Below are 23,450 nucleotides of genomic sequence, written 5' to 3'. Positions count from 1 at the left end.
ACTTACTTATACTTATCTAGCAACCCAAATCAGGAGTATCAGGAGTATGTACTTTCAGATCAACATTATTTATTTTTTCTTTGGTTTCTTACTTTGTATTTCCTTTTAATACATGTAAAGCATTTTGAATTGACATGTTGCTGAAAATGTGCTATATAAATAAAATGTACCTTACCTTAAATTATTTTTTAAAATCATATAACAAAAACACCACACAAGTCATGAATTGCATTAGTTTTATGCAGTGAACAGTTTCACATAAGTTACACCTTGAAAGCACAACTTTACTCCTGTAAAATTCAAGTGATCCTTATTTTGTTATCTAATAAACATGCTAATACTGAGTGTTATAATTCATGCAGGTGTCTGCCGGTCTATATTATATGTATGACCATAACGACATGCAACAACAACAATAGTAATTTGACTTTAACCTTTAAACATTTAGCCATGAATTACAATCACTAATTTTTAAGATATATCTTCTGGATTATATGGAAAGCATAAGAAACGTTGATGCTTAAGTCTTAACCAAAATTCTTAAACAGATTTTTGGTCTTGACTGTTAATCTGAACATGCTTTTTATTTATATACTATACCACAGTAACTCCAACTGTACATTTTCAGCAGTTGTCCTGCAAGAGGGAAAACCTCCGTCCAAAGTCAAAAGGTCCAAGTCTTTAAAGAACCGGCTCCATATTTCCATTTCACTGTCTCTGCTGAATAAAAAGCCTCCCAATCCAACTGCATAATTCTGCCACCACCTATCTTTAGAGTGCGGACGGAGCATTCAGGTTGCAGCTTCTGCATCCAAGATATTAAAGTCTTGGATGCTTATTTATAATGAGGTTACATTAAACACAGGTTGACTATTTACAGATTAGGCGACCTACAAAAGCAACAGCTGTAGAGGGGTATCAGATTAAAAGAAACTAAATACTATTGCATGCCACACTTTACAGATTTTTGTCTCCACATTTTGAAACTTTTTTGAGGTTGTAATGTGAAAAAACATAAAAGCATTTAAGAAGCATGAATGCTTTTGCATGGCACTGCATTTTATAATGAAGTTCTGACCTTTCGGAGGGATTTGAAGATTCTGTATAGACTAGAGGTTTTTGCCAAAAGTTACCAAATAATTAATAAAGCAGCAGCAAAGAGTTCTGAGAAAACTCTGAACTTGGACAAAACATTTTGAAGCAGCACACCTTAAGGGAGAAGGGAAGTCCCTTCCCTTAGCTCTCCGCTACACTACAGCCCTCCTCCCACAGCAGACTCCGTTGTGAACGTGGCAATTTGGCAGTTTTCCTGTAACATAAGGTTGAACGACGATGAGTGTTATTGACACTATTAACGCTACGTTTACACCGCAACCCTAAGGGTGCGTTCACACTGCAGCCTGAAGTGACCCAATTCCGATTTTTTTTTGACGTAATGCGACCTGTATCCGATCTTTTCATGACAGTCTGAACAGCACAGGTCGGAGTCTTTTTCGAATGTGACCCATATCCGACACGTATCCAATTCAAATGTAACCTAACGTCCAGGCCTCATTCATCCGAACTGAACGTCACTGATTCTCAACAAATCTCACTATTCTGCGTCCTGATACGCACAAGCGGGAAGAAAAACAACAACCATGACGGACCATATGAGGATTAAGTTGTTAATATGCTGCTCCGGCCGAACAGCAACTTCAAATGTGTAAGCTAAGCTCCACCGTTAGCCTCCATGTTTACTTCCGCAATCACTGAGCTTTTCTTCTTTTTATGGCGGTTGGCAGAACACTGAGAACGCTGACGCTATTTGAGCCCTCTACTGCGCATGCGGGACACTTTCAGGTCATTAGCCCGTTCACACTACAGAACATATACAGGTCGCTTTTGCTGGCAGTGTGAACGGCCCCGGCAAAAAAATTCGGAATTGGGTCACTTCAGGCTGCAGTGTTTGCAGTTTTTGCCATAATGCGACCTGTATCTGATCTTCTCACGACAGTCTGAACAACACTGATCAGATTTTTTTCAAATGCGACCGAGATCACTTGGATTTATGGTCCTAAATTTAAAACGAGTGGGATCTTTTCAAATCCCACTTGGTGAGTCAGTAAGCCAAGTCACATTCATCCGCCTGGAACATCATTGATACTCGACATACGTCACTATTCTGCGCACTACACTCAAGTGGGAAGAAAAGCATCAATCATGGCAGACTGTAATAGGATTAAGTTGTTAATGTGCTGGCTCCAGTTGGAAAACAACCTCGGCATCGTAAGAGACGCTCCGTCATTAGCATTCATGTTTACTTCCGCAAACACTGAACACTACTAATACTTTTTTCTGGTGGTTGACAAAACACAGAGAACGCTGTTACTGCGCCCTCTATAGCTCATGCGGGACCAATTCAGGTTGTTTGCAGTTCACACTGTAGATTACAAGTCGCATATATTGGGAAATGTGAATGACCATGCAAAAAGGAAAAATAAAAACAGATAAAAACCCATAATAAACAAACAACAAAATTGAATTTGGGTCACTTCACGTTGCAGTGTGAACATAGTCTAAGACTCCCCTCATGGTTGTTTCTGACGAAGAGCAGTTTATTTCTGCAAATGGCAGCAGTAGAATCCAGAAGAGCTTGATTTTTTCCCACAGATTTTCACATTTGTTTTAACTTTGCTTGTTTTTACATCACTAATTGTGATTGTTGAGTTTCAATTACTTTGTTAGTCAAAATGAACCTGCAGCTACATGAAGAGATATGTTGTTTTCTCAGATCTCAATAAGATTAATATCTGGATCATTTCGGTAAGCTTGGTTTTGACAGCCACACTGAGAAGACGACAGATAAAAACAAAATGGCTGCCAAGACATAGAGAATGGAAAAAATCTTGTCTATTTTCTTGGCGACTCCGGTCCAGTAACCATCCTTCTTCTCTTCAGACTCTTTGTCAAGGATAATTTTTTTAATCTCTCTGAGCTCATCTGAGAATTTATCCATGGCCAAGAATAACTGGCTGCTGCTGCCCTGCAAGAATCAGAGTCAGAGGTCATAAACCAGGTAATGGGTCATCACATTGCTTATCACAAGAGAGTATCTAATTATCCCCCCGGCCCCCAACTACACACTTTGTAACTTCTGTTATGAGAACTTGAATAATGTATTTAAGTGTCAACCCCTGAACAGATTACACTAACCCCTTTGCACATAGATGCTGTTTGATCGGTCAACTCATCACAGGTGGAGGCAGTGGAGGAAGCTTTTATTATTTCTGGAAGAAAGTGGAAGACAGTTGAGGGTGAACACAACAGATTCATGGATCTGTGTATGACAATTATGAAATGTTTAACACAAATTATGAGAAAATACAATCAGATTGATATTGTATTGAATTTCATCTCTTAGATAACTGTAAAAATTGTTTGCATCTTTATAAACATCTTGGTTCTTACGAAGCTTGTCACACTCGTTCTTGCTTTCCAGGGATGAAGAGTCTTTTGTCATCAGATAATTCACAAAAATGGTCTCTAAGAGGCTGAACAGCATCAGAGCAAACACCCCAATGCAGTAAATCACTTGGAGGAACAGAGAGCACATTATGGTGAGAATGTTAATTCATATGGTTCATTATGAAACAAATACAGGTTGAATTTAAATCCATCATTTTTAAGTGCATCTTTTGAACTTGGTTTGTAGCTGTTTGAGTTAATGGTTAAGTGTTCAATTTAACATGGAACAATAGCTTAGGAAGTCAAACGGTTTAAATGTATAAATGTAACATTTATACATTTTGTCATCATTAATGTGTTATTAGCTAGATCATGCAAAGAGGAACCTAACTGAGAAAGGGAAGAAAAATTAGTTTTCTGAAGTTAAAATATTTTATGAGCAGTGGTGTTAGTGTCAAAAAAGTCATGAGAAGTTTTATTTACAGCTTGCTATAAGCCACTGTTGGCAGGGGACACAGCCACGATGTGGAAGAAGGTGATCATATGTGACCAAAATGAAACTCTTAAGCCTGCAGGATGCTGTTGTACTGGGAAGCCAACACTGCACATTGTGTGACATGCTGTGCAATGCTTTCTTTATCAGGGTATTGATTACTTATGCATTTACAATTGTGCATGTTTGAAATTTTTAAAACTGTCACCTTCGTTTATCACATTAAACATTAAAGACTGTGACATAACAAAATGAGGAAAGATTTGAGGGGTAGAAAAACTTCTGCAGGTCACTGCATGTTACATGGACACTTTTGAGATTTTTACCTATAAGTGGAATCTTGCTTGAGGTAAAAGGTAGGATTTCAATGAGAATCAGCTGCATCACTGTAACAGCAAGTAGCACCGTGATCTTGAAGCTAATCTTATCTCCACCACCGGTCGGCATCAGGAGGGAGGCAAAGTCCAGACACAAGAAGAAGAGGATGGGCAGCAGAAAGTTGACGACATAAAGTGCTGACTTTCTCTTCATGGTTATCTGTAAAAAGGTATGTTACATTGTTAAAATTACTTCTGTATGATTATTTTCTATTATCTACAAAACAAGTAAGATAAGAATAGCAAAAATTCTTAAAAATAATTTTCTTTTATTATCATTTTTGAAGGTTTTGTCAGCACCAGAAGCCTTTATTTGACAATTGTCAGACAGGAAAGCGAGCTATGAGAGAAGAGGAAGACAAGTGGCAAAGGGTCAATGGTCCGGGACTCAAACTGGGCTGCACGCTCTACCACTGTGCCACCCCGACACCCAATCAAAATTTTTTTGAAACAGTAAAAGTGAATATAAAATACTAAAAGTAAACATTTTTACAAATCTAATGCTAATTTAGACTGCAGCTTTAAGTAGGGAAAGCCTTACTGTTTCACTTGTCTGTCAAAAGGCAGTATCTCTATAATACAGTATAGTACCCACTGAGAATTTTTTGTGATCCTGGCAACAGAAGGAATGAAAAAAATTGTATTATGAACTAAAAATAAAATTTCAGAAAGATTGGCTCACTTTTATTGCAGTAAGACACAAATTGAATTTGTCTCTTAAATCATCCTAAATCAGGTAGAAAACAGTGTGACTTGGCTCAGCACAATGCAAGTAAAATAGAAAACCTTACATGACTTTCAAAATACTTACAGTGTAGACAACAACAGTTTGGTTGGTGTAAAAGTTCTTGACAGTTTTTTCAGTGACTGACATATTGAGAAACTTCCATTCGTACTGCATCCGGATACTCTTATTAGACTCCTCTGTGATTACTGTATCGTTATTTTTCATGTAAAAGACTAATTCTTCATCTGTGATGAAAAAACAAACATCAGATTGATTCAATAATAAATATGAGATAACATAAGTCAAATTAATATAAAACAGCTTCTGTGACAGCTGCCACGGCTTTGTGGAAGATCCCACTACTTTGGTGACATCTTCCACTAACGGCTTCGATGGCAGCTGCCACAAAATCAGTGGTGGCTGCATGTACATTTGTGTGTACATGCACACAATGTACACATTTGTGTGTACACACACACACACACATATATATATATATATATATATATATATATATATATATATATATATATACATACACACACACACAGGGAGAACATGCAAACTCCATGCAGGAAGACCGGGGCCGGGAATCAAACCTAGAACCTTCTTGCTGCAAGGCAACAACTCTACCAACTGTGCCACTGTGCAGCCCCCATTAGTTAATGCCCCACAGCATAAATAATTAAAATGCAAATAAAATAAATGTAAAAAAATTATTTAGGGTTGACTTTTAATAGCTCAATAATAATAGATGCCTCATGTCTGATACGTCACCTACAGTCATAAAATGCTAATATTTTAAAGCACACATAAACGAGGCTTACCAGAGTATAGGATCGACCTAAAGGTGATGTTGCAGCTCTGAATGTCAAAGGGGAAATTAAAAATTTTCATTTTGCAGGTGCTGGTCACAAACTTATCATCCCTGTACTCGATCACACCATAATTATGAACTTTGAGAAAGGGGCTCGGCACATTTTTATCCTTTTCAGTCCTGTAAGTAAATAAAAAGGGTCAAGTGTGAAACAGAGAGAGTGAGAGAGAGAAGGCACAAAGGTTGAGTGAGCGCACACAAGCGGGAACAGATCAAATTAATTTAACTGCAACAAAGACAAACTAAACACAAGGAGTAAACATAATAAGAAAGACTGAACTAAAGTAAAGCAAAAACACCTCATCAAAAATAAGAAACCAATGGACACAGAACAACAAACTGCAAAGCTAGAAAAAAACGCAAGTGACCTAAAACATAAAATGAGCAGATTTACATTTCTTCAATTATGATATCAGGCATCCACAAAGATTCACGTGGAACCACGACTTCGGAAATTCCACAAAACTCCTCTTTATTCCACAAGAGATAGTGATTATCCCAGTCCTTGAGAGAGAAAAATCAAAATGGAGTCAATGGTTTGATTCCTAATCAAACATCAGCTAATTTGTTATGTTTTCTCAGAAATGTTTAACTTTTCTGAGAAAACTCACCATAAAAATCCAAATATATGAGATGAAGGACTGGTCTGCTTCTCTCTGGATAAAGAAAAATCAGAAATATTACCACGTTATATGTTTACAATAGATTGCAATTAATACTTTTAATTTTAAGCCAGAAGTTAATTTAGATTTTCATACTACATGTAGTTAATCATATTTTCTTAAATTAGTATGCACTAAAGCCATTATTTGGCCTTACAGTTTTTCTTATAGAACAACAACTTAAGATCTTGTTCTTAATATTCCACATTGAACAACTGGAAATATGACAACATGACTTCAAACAATTATTTCATGAAAATAAGATAACTAAACCTAAACCACATATTCAAAGCTAAACAAACTAAAATGAATTCAAACAAAAATAAAAATGACACCTTCACACTAGAACAAGAACTTACCACATCTAGAATAGCGTACATCCTCATTTCAATGTAAACTCCAGATGCTCTTTTATAATGTCTAGTAGGTCTGCTCATGGTCAACACGTCATTGCTACTGGTCAAGTTCAGGTACTCTAGAACGTCCCGGTATCTACACTTAGTTCCTGCAAAAACAGAAAACCCATTGTTCTGCACCAAATTCACCAGAAAGACAAGAGTTTTTGTAAAATTAGAAAATTGTACTAGCATTCTTGTGGTTGGACATAACCAATAAACTTTTACAGTAAAGACTGAATCATTTTTAAATTATATTAAAAAAGGAATTCAAGTCATAATTATCAACTTAGTATTTTTAAACTTATATTTTATCAGTTTTCATTAAATTCAAGCCACATTTCAGACAAATCCAGACACTATGGATTAAAATCTGTTATTTCAATTAAACCTGTATTTTTGAATCCGTGCTTTGAATAAAAGTCTAAATAAGAACATTTCAGCTGACAATAGATCAGTTTACAATGTCGTTTTTCAGAGGAATAATAAACAGATACAAGCAGCTGTCAGTTCATCATTCAGAATAATCAGAGGGATGTTTATGTTTAATGCCGTTTTTGAAAATATGAGTCACCAACAAAATATTCTTCTGCCATTAAGACTGTTGGCCAAAATGTTTTGAAAACAAAGTTATCTAGTATTAACTAAATTGTTTTTTGTGGCTTTGTGGTCAGAAACATTATTTTGGTCTTACCAGTTTCATCAGATGTCTGGTTATTATAATCCGTCATATTATAACTTGTTGTATTCCCATCTGTCATGGAAAAAACACAAAATTATATATTTTTAAATTATTTCATAATCACACTTTTCATGATTAAATGGTTCAAAAATGTATGAACCTGCTCAGATATAAAATTGTTAAGTAGGGGGCTAAAACAGTAACAGCAATTACCATTCAGAGAAAAACCATTAGATTACATTTCCTACCTGATAGTTCTGTGTAACTCTGATTAGAGTTCAACTGGTTGTCAAGATCATCTTGTATTTCCAAACAGGACGTTAATCCACCTGACGACAGAGATCATACATTTAGTTTTATGTATATTAACCTTCCTATAGTGTTACTTTGTTACTGTCCATTTTTTAAAAAAAGTTGGTGAGAATGGATTTTAGATCAGTGTTGAATGTAAATGTACAAAACATCTTCCAGATTTCCATGCACAGAAGAATCTCTAAGCCAAGAGATTTTTAACCTCATTTCGCAATAATGCAGAATTTGTGTCGGTCTACCACACACATACAAAAAAAAACAATAAAATATAAAAATTCCTATTTGTATAGTGACAAAATGTAAAGGAATATGTTTGCATGAATAAAAAAACAGGACATTATTGCGAGAATCTACCCAAACTGCCAATTGACTAAGGCAGGTTAAATTTTGTATTAAACGCTGGAAAAAACAAAAATCAAACACGTTCTATTGGTTGGTGATGACTGAAAAAACAAAGCAAAACAAAATTAATTACAAAAGTCAGAGTACGTCCAGTTGCATAACAATCTAAGGTCCATGAAAATCCAAACAGGATGACCACATTTCCTCCATAAACTAAAAGACAGAAGGAAAAAGGTAGAAGTCGTCTTCTACCTTGTTTTTCCTAATTCTGCTTTTCACAGACATTCAATAACAATCGATTGTTCAACCAATTCTTAGACTTATGAAAAAACTGGAGAGTAAAAATTAAATTCTCTAAATCTTTGAGGCCTTTGAGTTTTTTGTTTTATTATAGGCCCCAGAAATCAGTAAATTGATCATTCATAGTGCAATAGATGAAGAAAACAGCATTAATTTTAAAAACACTCTCATTTCAATTGCATAATTAATAAAAGTACAACATAGTTTACATTATTAAGAAGCACATGAGTCTAGTCTAGAACATTAATCATCTTAGCTTACCTGCTAAGAGCAGAAAACAGATGAATGAAAGAACCATGGCTGTGATCTGAGGGCAGCTTCCTCTTCTCTGAACTGTTTAAAGCTTTTTGTGTCGATATGACTGCCACATGAGGCCAACACCCTCAGCACTTATATCTCATCAATTTACCAGCATTGCTATCTTTCTGAAAGTGTTCATTTATAATTTTCATTGTGGTCAGCAGCACTTTGCAAAGTCAGAAGATGAACAGATGTACATTTTGAGTGTTAGACACTCAAACTAAAAAAAATGAATACACAACAGAACAAAATATTCACAATTTACTATATATAAAATATATATAGTAAATTGTGAAGATTTTGTTCTGTTGTGTATTCATTTTTTTCTCTTACTTTTATAAGAGCATATAAGTAAGAAATCATTATTTCAGGAAGAAGTAAATCTACAGACATTTTACTAACACCAAAGAGGTTTTATGGAGGATTTATGACTAACTTATCAACATATACAAACTGGTTCTACTAATAACTATAATATCTGTTTGCTTTAATAATCATCTGCTGTTGAATCATTGACTGGACAGAGATTCTACGACACATTCGTCCGTATGTACGTACACACGCACGCAAATAAATAAATAAATAAATATATTATATATTATATATATATATATATATATATATATATAAACACATTTGTGACACAGACATGTATTTTTTGTAATCCCATTGTCTTTTGTTACTATAAACATTGGTTTTGTTTCTGACATCTTGCTCTGGTAAAAAATTACTGTGTTCATCTAAAAGCTTTGTTTTTCCACATCCTGCTATTAAAAACCTACTGTGGATCTGTGGTTACTTGTATTGTTTTTCTTGATAAGAAGCATTTTCTGGAATGTTCTTTCTTTCTTGTGGTAGCAAATGTTTCCCGTTTCTTTAATCTCATTATTAAATTTGTTGAATGACTGATTAAATGATTATGTCGGTTTTGGAAACATACACTAGACTACAATTATAGCAACGGCAAAAATCCCACTCACCTGATTTTAAGATGAATTTTAGAAAAGAAAAAACTCAGAATCACTTCACCAAATATTTAAAATGTATGCCCCACAATTAAAAAACAATGTAATTTTCTGTGGGGAACAGGAAGCCCTGCCCTCTCTCCAGTACAGGCAGGGCACTGACACAAAAGTAACATTTTCACTCAGTCAACAGAGAATCTCACCATCCTCACAGGCATGATTGTGGCAGGTGTATTTACTCTGTTCCTCCTTACATATAAGCAAAAATAATGTACAGATGTATACTATAAAATATGTGATTTAATCTTTGGACTTTATTGCAGTTTGTGCCATATTTTATAGCGATGTTCATAAGCGTTTGCAGAAATGTAGGAACATGATAGTTGTTTTCCAGAGGGAGAGAAAGAACAGCATTCAGGGCTTTTGTGCATTTTTTGACAGTCTACTAAGTTTAGCAAAATTATCTACTTTATTAAGATTGTGAGCAGATTAGCAACACAGATGTTTCCTTTTCAGGGTAATTGTACATGTTACAGCTATAAAACAGTCATGTCTGAATTCATCAGCATTTTCTCACTTTTGCTTCCTATCTGCATTTAAGATGTAACTACAGTAAAAATCCTGAGAACTTTTATTTGACTGTTTTTGTCATGAAGTGGTGAGAATGCAGATGAACCCAGATCAAGATGGTGATGATGAAGATTTAATTAAGAACGACTCAGACAGTCCAGTTCAGGCGCCACGGAAGAAAACTTAGCAGCAGCTAAATACCGGTAGCAACTGAAAACTAAAGACCGAAGACGAGAGCTGAGTCAATACAGGACTTCTCAGTACAACTGTGTGCAACAACTGACATGCGACAATAGACATACGACAAGAATCCGACGAGAGACAAGGACAACAGGTGGAATTAAATATGCAGGGAGGGCAACTAGGGAACAAGACACACCTGGGAAGCAATTAAGGGGAAGGACACACGACACCACAAAGACTCACAGGGAAACTGATCTAAAATAAACACTGAAAAACCCAAATCTCAACAGTTTTTACATTGCGCACACACATGCACACACACACCATCATGTTGCAAGACCATAAGGCTGGTGGTGATATATTATTTACCCCCCCAAAAAGACATTTGGTCCGATCTGTAATTAAAGTAAACCTTTTCCTTTGAAAACATAAATATAACATTGCATATTCTGCTTACATAGGAAGTACTAAAATACTTAGAAAGTGTAGAGGATACTTCCTTAAACTTATCTAGCAACCCAGATCAGGAGTATCTAGTTTATATACTGTTAGATCAACATTAGATTTTTTTCCTTTGGTTTCTTATTGTGTTTCCTTTTAATTCATGTAAGGCATTTTGAATTGTCTTGTTGCTAAAAACGAGCTATATAAATAAAATGACCAAACCTTACCTAAAATTATTTTTAAGTCATATAAAAAAAACCACACAAGTCATATATTCAATCTTTTTTATGCGGTGGACAGTTTCACATAAGTTACACCTTGAAAGCACAACATCTCTGCTGCTGTAAAATTCAAGTGAACCTTATTTTATTATCTAATAAACATGGTTATACTGAGTGTTACAATTCATGCAAACATATTTCAGTGTCTGTCAGTGTATATTTTATGTATGACTTTAACAACATGCAACAACAATAGTAGTAATTTGACTTTGAACATTTAGCCATCCATTACAATCACACATTTTAAGATGCATCTTAGTTCTGAGAAAATGCTCAACTTGGACTAAAAAGTGTGAAGCAGCACACCTTACATGTCCCTCTCCTTTGCTCTCTGCTGCACTACAGCCCTCCCCCCCCACAGTGGAGTCTGTCATGACCGTGACAATTTGGCAGAAAAAAAGTTGGATTTGGGTCACTTCAGGATGCAGTGTGAACATGGTCCAAGACTCCTCGTGTTTGTTTCTGACAAAGAGCGGTATATTTTTGCAAGTAGCAGCAGTAGGAGACAGAGGAGCTTTATTCTGTTCCACACATTTGCTTTTTTGTTTTTGCCCTCATGCATTCACAAATTCCAAAGTTTCCCAGTAAATATTCTCTACATTCTAAAACATGAAATATTCAAAACGGGGAACCATCATTGGAATTCTATAATAATACATGACAAAAATTTTTGTTTTCATTGCATAAATGCTGAATCCAAGTCATTAATTTAATTCACCAATCAATATATGTGAGAAGAAGAGTGTGACGTTTCACCATTTTTCTTTTTGGCACAATACCTTGATGGTGTTTTAACTTTGCTTGTTTTTACGTCACTAATTGTGATTGTTGAGTTTCAATTACTTTGTTAGTCAAAATGAACGGGCAGCTACATGAAGAGATATGTTGTTTTCTCAGATCTCAATAAGATTAATATCTGGATCATTTCGGTAAGCTTGGTTTTGAGAGCCACACTGAGAAGACGACAGATAAGAACAAAATGGCTGCCAAGACATAGAGAATGGAAAAAATCTTGTCTATTTTCTTGGCGACTTTGGTCCAGTAACCATCCTTCTTCTCTTCAGACTCTTTGTCAAGGACAATTTTTTTAATCTCTCTGAGCTCATCTGAGAATTTATCCATGGCCAAGAATAACTGGCTGCTGCTGCCCTGCAAGAATCAGAGTCAGAGGTCATAAACCAGGTAATGGGTCATCACATTGCTTATCACAAGAGAGTATCTAATTATCCCCCCGGCCCCCAACTACACACTTTGTAACTTCTGTTATGAGAACTTGAATACTGTATTTAATTGTCAACCCCTGAACAGATTACACTAACCCCTTTGCACATAGATGCTGTTTGATCGGTCAACTCATCACAGGTGGAGGCAGTGGAGGAAGCTTTTATTATTTCTGGAAGAAAGTGGAAGACAGTTGAGGGTGAACACAACAGATTCATGGATCTGTGTATGACAATTATGAAATGTTTAACACAAATTATGAGAAAATACAATCAGATTGATATTGTATTGAATTTCATCTCTTAGATAACTGTAAAAATTGTTTGCATCTTTATAAACATCTTGGTTCTTACGAAGCTTGTCACACTCGTTCTTGCTTTCCAGGGATGAAGAGTCTTTTGTCATCAGATAATTCACAAAAATTGTCTCTAAGAGGCTGAACAGCATCAGAGCAAACACCCCAATGCAGTAAATCACTTGGAGGAACAGAGAGCACATTATGGTGAGAATGTTAATTCATATGGTTCATTATGAAACAAATACAGGTTGAATTTAAATCCATCATTTTTTCATTTCGAACTTGGTTTGTAGCTGTTTGAGTTAATGGTTAAGTGTTCAATTTAACATGGAACAATAGCTTAGGAAGTCAAACAGGAAAATTCATATCAATTTAACATTTTTAAATTTTGTCATCCATAAATGTATTTCATTGCATTTTTATTAGGTCATGCAAAGAGGGACATACCTGAAAAAGGGAAGAAAAATGAATTACAATTTATGCATTTACAATTGTGCATGTTTGAAATTCAGAAAACTCTCACAATTAGGCACACCTTTGTTTATCACATTAAACATTAAAGTCTGTAACATAACAAAATGAGGAAAGATTTGAGGGGCAGGAAAACTTCTGCAGGTCACTGCATGTTACATGGACACTTTTGAGATTTTTACCTATAAGTGGAATCCTGCTTGAGGTAAAAGGTAGGATTTCAATGAGAATCAGCTGCATCACTGTAACAGCAAGTAGCACCGTGATCTTGAAGCTAATCTTATCTCCACCACCGGTCGGCATCAGGAGGGAGACAAAGTCCAGACACAAGAAGAAGAGGATGGGCAGCAGAAAGTTGACGACGTAAAGTGCTGACTTTCTCTTCATGGTTACCTGTAAAAAGGTATGTTACATTGTTAAAGTCACTTCTGTATACCGTAATTATTTTCAATTAGCTACAAAGTAGATAAGATAAAATTTGCAAAAAATGTTAAAACTAAAATATTCAGTCAAAATTATTATTAATGTATTATTATTATTAAAGGTTTTGTCAGCCTTTGTTTGACAATTTTCAGACAGGAAAGCAAGTTGTGAGAAGAGAGGAAAACATGCAGCAAAGGTCAATGGGCCATTGTTTTATCTGTGCTACCCATAAATCTGTCCTACCTTGTAGTAATGCTCACATCGTTGCTACGAAACGTACTGCTTACTCAGCAGATTTCCTATAAATACGTCCTACCTGTGGAAATTTCGTTTCATGTGTTTTATTTCATAGAACATTACGATAAATTTTATTTATTTTACACTTGGCTTTCATTAAGCTGCTGTATTACTTCATGTTTTTGGTTTACATGACAGGCAGCTTGGAAATATATTTATAATTGGCTTTAGTTTGCCGTCTGCAATGCCATTACTACTTTAAACAAATTATTGTTTGGCGGTTAATCAGGACAAAATATGTCGTTTTGTGGGCTATTTTGTCCCTATAATTTAAAATATCTTAGTTTAATCCATCCATCCATCTTCTCGCACCCTTGTCCCTTTGTGGGGTCGGAAATCTTAGTTTAATTACACTCTTTATTAAACCTTGCTAAGTAAGTGTTGGTAGTGATACTATACGAGATTGAAGCTGTGTAATAGCCAGTGTTGTGTTCAAGACCACCTAACCCAGGGGTGTCAAACTCCAGTCCTCGAGGGCCGGTGTCCTGCAACTTTTAGATGTGCCTCTGCTGCACCACACCTGAATAGAATAATTAGGTCATTAGCAAGGCTCTGGAGAACTGAGGAGGTAATTAAGCCATTTGATTCAGGTGTTTTGTACCTGTGGCACATCTAAAAACTGCAGGACAGCGGCCCTTCAGGACTGGAGTTTGACACCCCTGACCTAACCCGAGGCCAAGTCAAGACCAAGACCGAGTCAAGACCAAAACCAGCGCCCCGCTCTACATGACACAATAAAATGTAAAATATGATCAAAATTGCTTCCCAAAATGATCCACATTCCCATAAAAACACCTAGATATTAAATACTTAATACATTTTACCAATATTAAATATTCCATCTCTGTGCTACAATGTGTGATGGTCTCATGCCATCCCTAAAAAGATAACGCCCTGGGCATTTTCACATATTGCTCATGTAAGAAACCACCACTGTCTGCACCATTAAACATAGCAATTGAGGCAATGCCTTGACGGTAAATAACGCTCAACTATGAACAAGGAGCAACAAGCAAGAAGTAACCAAACAGAAGGCGCTCATCGTGACTGTTTTCACTCTCTGTCCCGCTACATGAAGCCAGGTAGTCTGACACCATGGCAGACATTACAGCTGTCACTTTGCACAAAATCAAAGAGCAATGTGCATTCTGTGCGTGCTCTTTCGTTCTTGTGTTTTAGTTATTTGTTCATTTAAATATCAACGTACATAATTAAATAAAATAATGACGCAGTGTACACAGAGCATTACAAGAACAAAGAACGGGTGTTCTGTCAGGTCAGATCGTCATACGCTTAGCACGAACTCACGGTGTTCTGTCAGATCAGCATACATTGTCAGATAGTCATACGCTTAGCTCAGACATGCATACGTTGTCATTACCATATGATTTTATTTAATCAGCAAAATAGAATCATGACGTAGATCATTATACAGTTTTTTATTAAGTTATATGGCATCCTGACTTGGCGGTTAAGTAGGTTAATCAGTTTTACACGGGCGTGTGTTGTAGTTGACTCCAGCTGCAGCTAAACCCTGCTTTAAATACACTTTGAAACAACGACAACGCATGTATATGTAACAGAAACACGTAATTGCTTGGATTTTAATCGGTGCTTTTTGCATCCACTGAAAACAAAGATGTTAAATTAACTGGACAGTATGTTGTACGTTTAGTGACATTTTCAGTTGAGGTCTCGACTGGTCTTGAAATAAAATGCCGAGTCCTCAGTGCCCGAGACCGAGACAAGACCGAGACCAAATGCGGTCGAGTCCGAGACGAGACCGAAACCATCAAATAATGGTCTCGAAACCAAGACCGGTATCGAGTACCACAATACTGATAATAGCGATGTAATATTAGTGTATATTAAGCATATCCTATCATTTCCGGTGCACAGTGACCTGCACAGTTCAGTGGACACATTGTGGCTGCGCTGCATTTCACAAAGTCTGACATACAATGTATAAATATGCAAAGAAGAGTTGCAGTGATCTATATTTGTAGATGTGTGTGTTTTAATTTAATTCCAATAAAAACCTGTTTCCCCTCTGATACCGTTTTACTCTGACAAATACCTTTGTCTTTAAAAATATTTTTAAAAAGGCAGGATATTTCAATAAATTCTCCTAAGCTTCTCCTTCAGTCCCATCACTCAAATAATATTATCCAATATATTTAACATTAACACAACCTGCTACAGTTTTCGGCTGGTATACATGACGGTAGCAGTTTTGGACACGTAGCACTGACAGATAAACTTGGCTATCCCTGCTGTGGTAGGAAAATCTGATTAGGTAACACAGACGGTTAGAACACCAGGACTCAAACTGGGTTGCACACTTTACCACTGTGCCACCCCACACTCAATCAAAATTTATTTTAAGCAATAAAAGCAAATGTAAAATGCAAAAGTAAACAATTTTACACCAATAATCTGATGCCAATGTAGACTTCAAGAAACCCTTAGTGTTTCACATGTCTGTCAAAAGGCAGCATCTCTATCATATAGTATGGTATCCACTGAGGATTTTTTTGTGTGCCCAGCAACAGAAGAAATGAAAGAATTCATGAACTAAAAATAACATTTCAGACGCATCTGATCGCTTTTATTGCAGGAAGACACAAATTGAATTTGTCTCTTAAATCATCCTAAAGCAGGTAGAAAACAGCGTGACTTGGCTCAGCACAGGGTAAGTAAAAAAGAAGAATAGAATAGTAGTACAATAGAAAATCTTATGCGACCTTCTAAATACTTACAGTGTAGACAACAACAGTTTGGTTGGTGTAAAAGTACTGGACCCTTTTTCTAGTGACTGACAAATTGAGAAACTTCCATTCGTACTGCATCCGGATATTCTGTTGAGACTCCTTTGTGATTAATGTATTGTTATTTTTCAGGATAAACACTAGGTCTTTTTCTGTGATGAAAAAACAAACAGCAGATTGATTCAGTAATAAATATGAGATTACATAATTCAAATTCAGGTGAAAGCAGCTTCTGTGACAACTGACACGGCTTTGTGGAAGATCCCATTACTTCAGTGACACCTGCCAGAAAGTGCAACAGCTAGTTTGATGGTGTCACTACTTTGGATGCCACGTTTTCCATGGAAACTGCCACAAAATCAATGTTGGCTCCATACACATGTATTTGTATTCTTTTTTTTTTATAGATTTTTTTCAAAATACATTTATTTATATTCAAAATTCAATCTGCCACGGTAGATGCCACAATTGGCAAAAGCTGACACTAGTAAGTTGTGCAGCTTCATTCAGTAGAGGCAGCTGACACCAGAAGGGGAACTTGTAGCTGCTGATGCCACAATTTGAGGTCCTGCTGGAGATGACAGCATCTGCTGATGTATACATTTTCATTGTTTAGGGTTTACTTTTAATAGCTCAATAATACTAGAAGCCACATGTCTGATACGACACCTACAGTCATAAAATCCTAATATTTTAAAGGACATGTAACAAGACTTACCAGAGTATGAGAGAGACCTAAAGGTGATGTTGCAGCTCTGAATGTCAAAGGGGAAATTAAAAATGTTCATCTTGCAGGTGCTGATCACAAACTCATCATCCCTGTACATCACCCAGCCACTCTGTACAAGTGTGAGAAAGGGGCTCGGCCGGTTTTTATCCTTTTCAGTCCTATAAGTAAATAAAAGGGTTAGGTCCAACATTAAATCAACCCATTTGGTCAGGAGCCTCTTTCAGACCATGAGATAACTTGACTTTCTAAAATGTTTATGTAAATAATGTTTGTGCATCACTGAAGTTTAACAATTTATGTCTAAGTGTAAGTAAAAAAAATAATAAAAAAATCTAACTTTAAAAAGTCAGCACAGCAAAGAGAGACACAGGAGTCAAAGGAGAGCACACTAACAGGGGAACAGAGAAAATAATCTAACTACAACAAAGAAAAACAAGACATAATGAATAAACATAACACTAAATTAAAGTAAAACAAAACAAAGGCTCACCTAATCAAAAATAAGGAACTAAGGAACATAGAACTACAAACCCAGAAAAACCCAAATAACCTAAAACATAACATGAGCAGATTTACATTTCTTCAATTATAACATCAGGCATCCACACAGATTCACGTGGAATCACTACTTCGGAAATTCCACAAAACTCCTCTTTATTCCACAAGAGATAGTGATTTTTCCACTCCTTGGGGGAGAAAAACAGAATAGAGTCAATGGTCTGATTCCTAATCAAACATCAGCTAAAATTTGTTATGTTTTCTCAGAAATATTGAATTTTTCTGAGAAAACTCACCATAAAAATCATAATATATGATATGAAGGACTGGTCTGCTTCTCTCTGGATAAAGAAAAATGAGAAATATTACCAGCCGTTATATGTTTACAATAGATTGCAATTAATACTTTTAGGCCAGAAGTTAGTTTAGATTTTCCTACTAGGTTTGATTCTACATGTAGTTTATTGTACATTCTTAAATGTGCATGCACCAAAGCCATTATGTGGCATACGGATTGTGTTATCAAACAACTTAAGATCTCACAAACAGTTCTTAATATTCTATGTTAAACAACTGGCAATACGATAACATGAGAACCACAGTAAATATGACTTCAAACAATTATTCTTACTTGAAAATAAGATAACTAAGGCCCCGTTTACACAACAACAATTTCGGGTGAAAATGGAAGAGTTTTGTTGCGTTTGCACTGTACATTTACACAAAAATGGTGAATGTTTTCTCTGACAACGGCAGTTTGAGAACGCCGTTTATGTAAATCAGGGGTCCCCACACTTTTTCGTTGTGAGGGCCACATAACTTTCCCTTTCTCTGGTGGGGGACCAGAGTCAGTTAGTAACAGAAAAAGTGAGACGATTGTAGGAGTGCCTAAATGTAAAAATGTATTGTTTTCCAAAAGGCACAATCAAATAACCCTCTCTGGGTTCTTCATAGAAGAAATCCAGAAAATAACACTATTTATGAAATAAATACCGTATTTTCCAGACTATAAGCCACAACCCCAAAGTTAAAAAAAAAAAAAACAGTAACAGTTGTTTACATGTAAACCGCAGATTTCTCTGCCGCTCCAGGTTTTCCATAACGATGCAGCAGCAGCAGAGGGGGGCGGACACCCAAAATTTGAATCATAACCGGTCAATTGAATATCACATTTATTACGACTGAAAAAGAAAAAGTTGCCAAGTTTAGATTTAACTGAACTGATTACGGTAGTTTCCGAATGGTAACTGTAACAGTAAAAGTGCTGATTCTTGTGTTTGCTACTAGCATTTGCTAAATGAAAATGGGCGCCTTCTTCTTCTTCTTTAGATTTCAACAGCAGCTTGCATCCATTATTGTTGCACTACTGCCATTTACTGGATCCTAATATCTATACCTCAAATTCTCATAATGATCCCAGTATCATTAAAAAAAACCCGAAAAATCTTCTTTTTCCCCTCAATGCTATTTAAATTAACAACATTCTCAAATTTCAATTCCCTATTAAAACCTAATTCTGTTTTAATGGACGCTTTCTTCTTTTATTTCCAATTTTGATTTCCAATTTTTCACTTTCTGCTAAAGAGCCCCCTGGTGGTTGAAGAAAAATCCACATATAAGCCACAAGGTTCAAAGCTTAGGAAAAAAAGTCACGGCTTATAGTCCGGAAAATACGGTATATGAAAAAAAAAATCTAAATGCTGTCTGGTATTGTTCAGGGGGCCGGACCAAATGTGGAGGCGGGCCGAATCTGGCCCACGGGCTGTAGTTTGGGGACCACTGGTATAAACAAAGATTGATATTAAAATGTCTTCATTAAACATGTTAATAGAAACAAAACAAAAATAAAATTTTTGTTGGATCATTGTTGTGTAAACAGGGCCTCAATCTAAACCACACATTCAAAGCTAAACAAACTAAAATGAATTCAAACAAAAATAAAAAGACAACTTAAGACCAGAACAAGAACTTACCACATCTAGAATGGCGTAGATCTTAATTTCAATGTAAAGTAGAGTTGGTCTTTTATAGTGTCTGGTAGGTCTGATCATGGTAAACTTGTCCTTGTTCTTGGTCAGGTTTAGGTACTCTACAACGTCCCAGTATGTACACGTAGTTGCTACAAAAACAAAAAACCCATTATTCTGCACCAAATTCACCAGAAAGACAAGAGTTTTTGTAAAATTAGAAAATTGTACTATAGTATTCTTGTGGTTGGTTTTAATTTTTACATTAAAGACTGATTCAGGTTTAAATTATATATGAAAAAGAGATCAAGTCATAATTAACCACTTAGCATTTTTAAACTTATATTTCATCAATTCTAGCCACATTTCAGGCAAATCCAGACACTGAATTAAAATCTGTGTTGTTTCATTGAAATCTGTATGAATTGAATAAAAGTGCAAATTAGAACAATTCAACTGACAATAGATTAGTTGCAAAAAACCCCCATTAAAACGACCATTAAAAGATAAAAAATAAATAAATCAAATGGGGGTAAAGATGGACATTAACTGTAAATATAAATATTATTTAAGATTATAGAGACAACAATCCAATCACACGCAAGTCATACAAATTCCCAAGATTAATCTATAGGGATTAGGACAATATAAAGAAAGTTTCCAATGTTTGGTTTTAATCAAACTCTAGAAAAATATTTCACTAATATTGTGTCACTGTGGGGAAAAACGTCACATTGTAGAAGCTTCAGATTCAAGGTGTTATATTGTTTTTTAGAGGAATAATTAGCAGATCCCGTTTCTTCAGTGACACCTGAAGTAACACACAATATTCTCAATGTGTGTTCATCATTCAGAATAATAAATGGGATGTTCATATCATTTTAATGCCGTTTTTGAAAATATGAGTCACCATTACAATATTCTTCTGCTATGAAGACTGTTGGCAAAATGCTTTGAAAACAAAGTTATTCAATAATATCTAAATTGTTTTTTGCAGCTTTGTGGTCAGAAACATTATTTTGGTCTTACCAGTTTTATAAGATTTCTTGTCAGATGTCTGTTTATTATTATCTGATATATTATAACTTGTGGTATTCCCATCTGTCATGGAAAAAAAACACAAAATTATCTATTTGTAAATAATACATTTCATAATCTCACTTTTCATAATTAAATGGTTCATAAATATATCTGGATATCTGATCTGAATATCTGAGCACAGACATTTTCATATCTGTGCTCAGATATGAAAATGTTAAGCAGTAGCATTCACTTTTATGTTGACCAGATGACAAATTCATGAAAACTTCACTTATACAAAGAAACAAAATGTCTGCAATGAATCTTACAGCAGGAACTTTCATTGATGATGATAAATACCATTCAGAGAAAAACCATTAGATTACATTTCCTACCTGATAGTTCTGTGTAACTCTGATTAGAGTTCAACTGGTTGTCAAGATCATCTTGTATTTCCAAACTGGGCGTTAATCCACCTGACAACAGAGATCATATAGTGTTATTATAGTGTTACATCCATCTTCAAACAAAACAATGTTGAGAATGGATTTATACGAGGGTTGAATGCAAATGTAGGCCCCGTTTTTCTGATTTTGAGGTACAGAAGAATCTGAAAACCAATTGTTCATGTTATTTTACAATAATGCATCACTTTGTGTTGGTCTATCACAAAAAAAAACAAATAAAAATATTAAAATTCCCATTTGTGTAGTGAGAAAATTGTCATAAAGAGTTCAGTGGACCCAGTTGGAGACGTGGTGAGTTTGAAACTTCAATAAGAAAAAACAAGAATCCAAACTTACAGGAAAAAGAAAGTCCAAGAAGTAAACATAAATCCAATGCGGAGACATGAAGGAACCAAGAAGCAGGAACAAGGGAAGGTGACTAGAATATCAGGGAAGTGACAAGGTGAACCGGCAAGTTGTGACTGAAATAGAGGAACCGAAGTACTGGAAAGTGGAAACAATGATCCTGGTCTGATGAGGTAACTGATTGCAGGTGTGAATAGTTGGAGCGGGAGTCATGCTGAGGGCAGGGAGAAGGTGGCACAGGGAAGATATACAGGGAAACACGAAAGAGTGAGGGAGGAAACACAAGGAGCTGGAAATTATTCTAATAATAAAGAAACATTAAGACTAAAGGAAACGTAATAAACTATAAAGAGACAAAGACATGAGGGGAAACTAAGAACCAAACAGAAACAAGGCAGAAATAACAGGAACTAAGGAACACAGAGCTAGAATAACTAGAAAGACTAAACAAAGAAATAACCCATCTAGAATCACTACAGAATGATAGACGTAGACTCAGACATAAAAGAATCACTAAACCCAGAGTGACAAGATCACTGGAAACAGTATTATGGACTGAAATAAAGAAACACAAAAATGAGAAAGAATTAACAAGAAATTAATAACAAATAATCAGTAAGAATAAGTCAAAGAGTGAACTAAAACATAATTGATAAATAAAATGAAAAGCAAAAACAAACCTAAAAACCCAGAGTCTTGACAAAAATGTTCCAAACTACAAAGTTTGCAAGGCATATTCTAAATCTGATTATAAAAACAGGACATTATTGCAAGAATCTCCCCAAACTGCCAATTCGCTAAGGAGGGTTAAGTTCAATTATTAAACTCTGGAAAATGGGTCACAAAAATCAAACAAGTTTGATTGGTTGGTCATGACTGGAAAACCAAACCAAAGAACCAAAAACAAAAAAATTACAAAGGTCAGAGTGCATCATTGAGTTTCCATGAAAATCCAAACAGGACGACCACATTTCCTTCCAAAAACTAAACAGCAGAAGGAAAAAGGTGAAACTCTTCCTGCTCTTTTCACAGACAACAACAATCTATTGTAAAATTAGTAGAATAAAAATTTTATTCTCTAAATCTTTGAGGCCTTTGAGTTTTTACATTTTAAGTTATGCCCCAGATATTTCTCAGTAAACTCCTCATTCACTGTGCAATAGATTAAGTTTTAGTGGTTGAAGCAAATAGCATTAGTTAAAAACACTCTCACTTTAATTACATAATCAAGAAAAGTACAATATATTTTCATTATTAATAATCAAATGAGTCTAGAACATTAATCATCTTAGCTTACCTGCAAAGAGCAGAAAACAGATGAATGCAAGAACCATGACTGTGATCTGAGGGCAGCTTCCTCTTCTCTGAACTGTTTAAAGCTTTTTGTGTCGATATGACTGCCACATGAGGCCAACACCCTCAGCACTTATTTCTCATCAAGTTACCATCATTGCTATATTTCTGAAAGTGTTCATTTATAATTTTCATTGTGGTCAGAGTCAGTAGAACTTTGCAAAGTCAGAAGATGGACAGATGTACATTTGAGTGTTAAGTAGACACTCAAACTAGAAAAAATTAATACAAATCA

The 23,450-nt window shown here is 35.5% G+C and overlaps 2 protein-coding genes across 3 annotated transcripts; both read right to left on the bottom strand.

Annotated features, from left to right (window-relative positions):
* Nucleotides 1-222: 222 nt before the first annotated feature.
* Nucleotides 223-8,986, bottom strand: LOC103481499 (5-hydroxytryptamine receptor 3E-like). Of its 2 annotated transcripts, XM_008436978.3 has the most exons (12): nt 8,876-8,986; nt 7,909-7,989; nt 7,673-7,732; nt 6,943-7,088; nt 6,533-6,577; nt 6,316-6,425; nt 5,872-6,041; nt 5,129-5,289; nt 4,267-4,477; nt 3,451-3,573; nt 3,196-3,269; nt 223-3,025 (listed from the first exon to the last, which is right to left on the bottom strand). In XM_008436978.3, the coding sequence occupies exons 1-12, from the start codon at nt 8,910-8,912 to the stop codon at nt 2,798-2,800; spliced, it is 1,446 nt and encodes a 481-aa protein (XP_008435200.2). In that variant the 5' UTR covers nt 8,913-8,986; the 3' UTR covers nt 223-2,797. The 2 variants fall into 2 exon arrangements, with proteins under 2 accessions (XP_008435200.2, XP_017166150.2); XM_017310661.2 differs by lacking the exons at nt 6,943-7,088; nt 7,673-7,732; nt 7,909-7,989; nt 8,876-8,986 and adding an exon at nt 6,741-6,865.
* Nucleotides 8,987-11,346: 2,360 nt separating this feature from the next.
* Nucleotides 11,347-23,256, bottom strand: LOC145549157 (5-hydroxytryptamine receptor 3A-like). Its single transcript, XM_081600872.1, has 12 exons — nt 23,160-23,256; nt 21,446-21,526; nt 21,060-21,131; nt 20,037-20,182; nt 18,360-18,404; nt 18,142-18,251; nt 17,554-17,723; nt 16,827-16,987; nt 13,530-13,740; nt 12,932-13,054; nt 12,677-12,750; nt 11,347-12,506 (listed from the first exon to the last, which is right to left on the bottom strand). The coding sequence occupies exons 1-12, from the start codon at nt 23,194-23,196 to the stop codon at nt 12,279-12,281; spliced, it is 1,458 nt and encodes a 485-aa protein (XP_081456998.1). The 5' UTR covers nt 23,197-23,256; the 3' UTR covers nt 11,347-12,278.
* Nucleotides 23,257-23,450: the final 194 nt, after the last annotated feature.

The sequence above is a fragment of the Poecilia reticulata genome, chromosome 19 (assembly GCF_904066995.2).
Source record: "Poecilia reticulata chromosome 19, P_reticulata-male-v2, whole genome shotgun sequence".
In the NCBI taxonomy this organism is placed as follows: Eukaryota; Metazoa; Chordata; class Actinopteri; order Cyprinodontiformes; family Poeciliidae; genus Poecilia; species Poecilia reticulata.
This window is presented reverse-complemented; position numbering and strand designations above follow the sequence as displayed.

Excerpts from the sequence above, each read along its gene's own strand:
- LOC103481499 (XM_008436978.3), bottom strand. The coding sequence starts at position 8,912 with ATGGTTCTTTCATTCATCTGTTTTCTGCTCTTAGCAG. Across the intron at positions 6,578-6,942 it reads TGTACGCTATTCTAGATGTG|AGAGAAGCAGACCAGTCCTT; the intron begins GTAAGTTCTTGT and ends TTCTTTATCCAG. Across the intron at positions 3,574-4,266 it reads AAGCAAGATTCCACTTATAG|TGATTTACTGCATTGGGGTG; the intron begins GTAAAAATCTCA and ends TGTTCCTCCAAG.
- LOC145549157 (XM_081600872.1), bottom strand. The coding sequence starts at position 23,196 with ATGGTTCTTGCATTCATCTGTTTTCTGCTCTTTGCAG. Across the intron at positions 18,405-20,036 it reads TCTACGCCATTCTAGATGTG|AGAGAAGCAGACCAGTCCTT; the intron begins GTAAGTTCTTGT and ends TTCTTTATCCAG. Across the intron at positions 18,252-18,359 it reads CATATATTATGATTTTTATG|GAGTGGAAAAATCACTATCT; the intron begins GTGAGTTTTCTC and ends TTCTCCCCCAAG.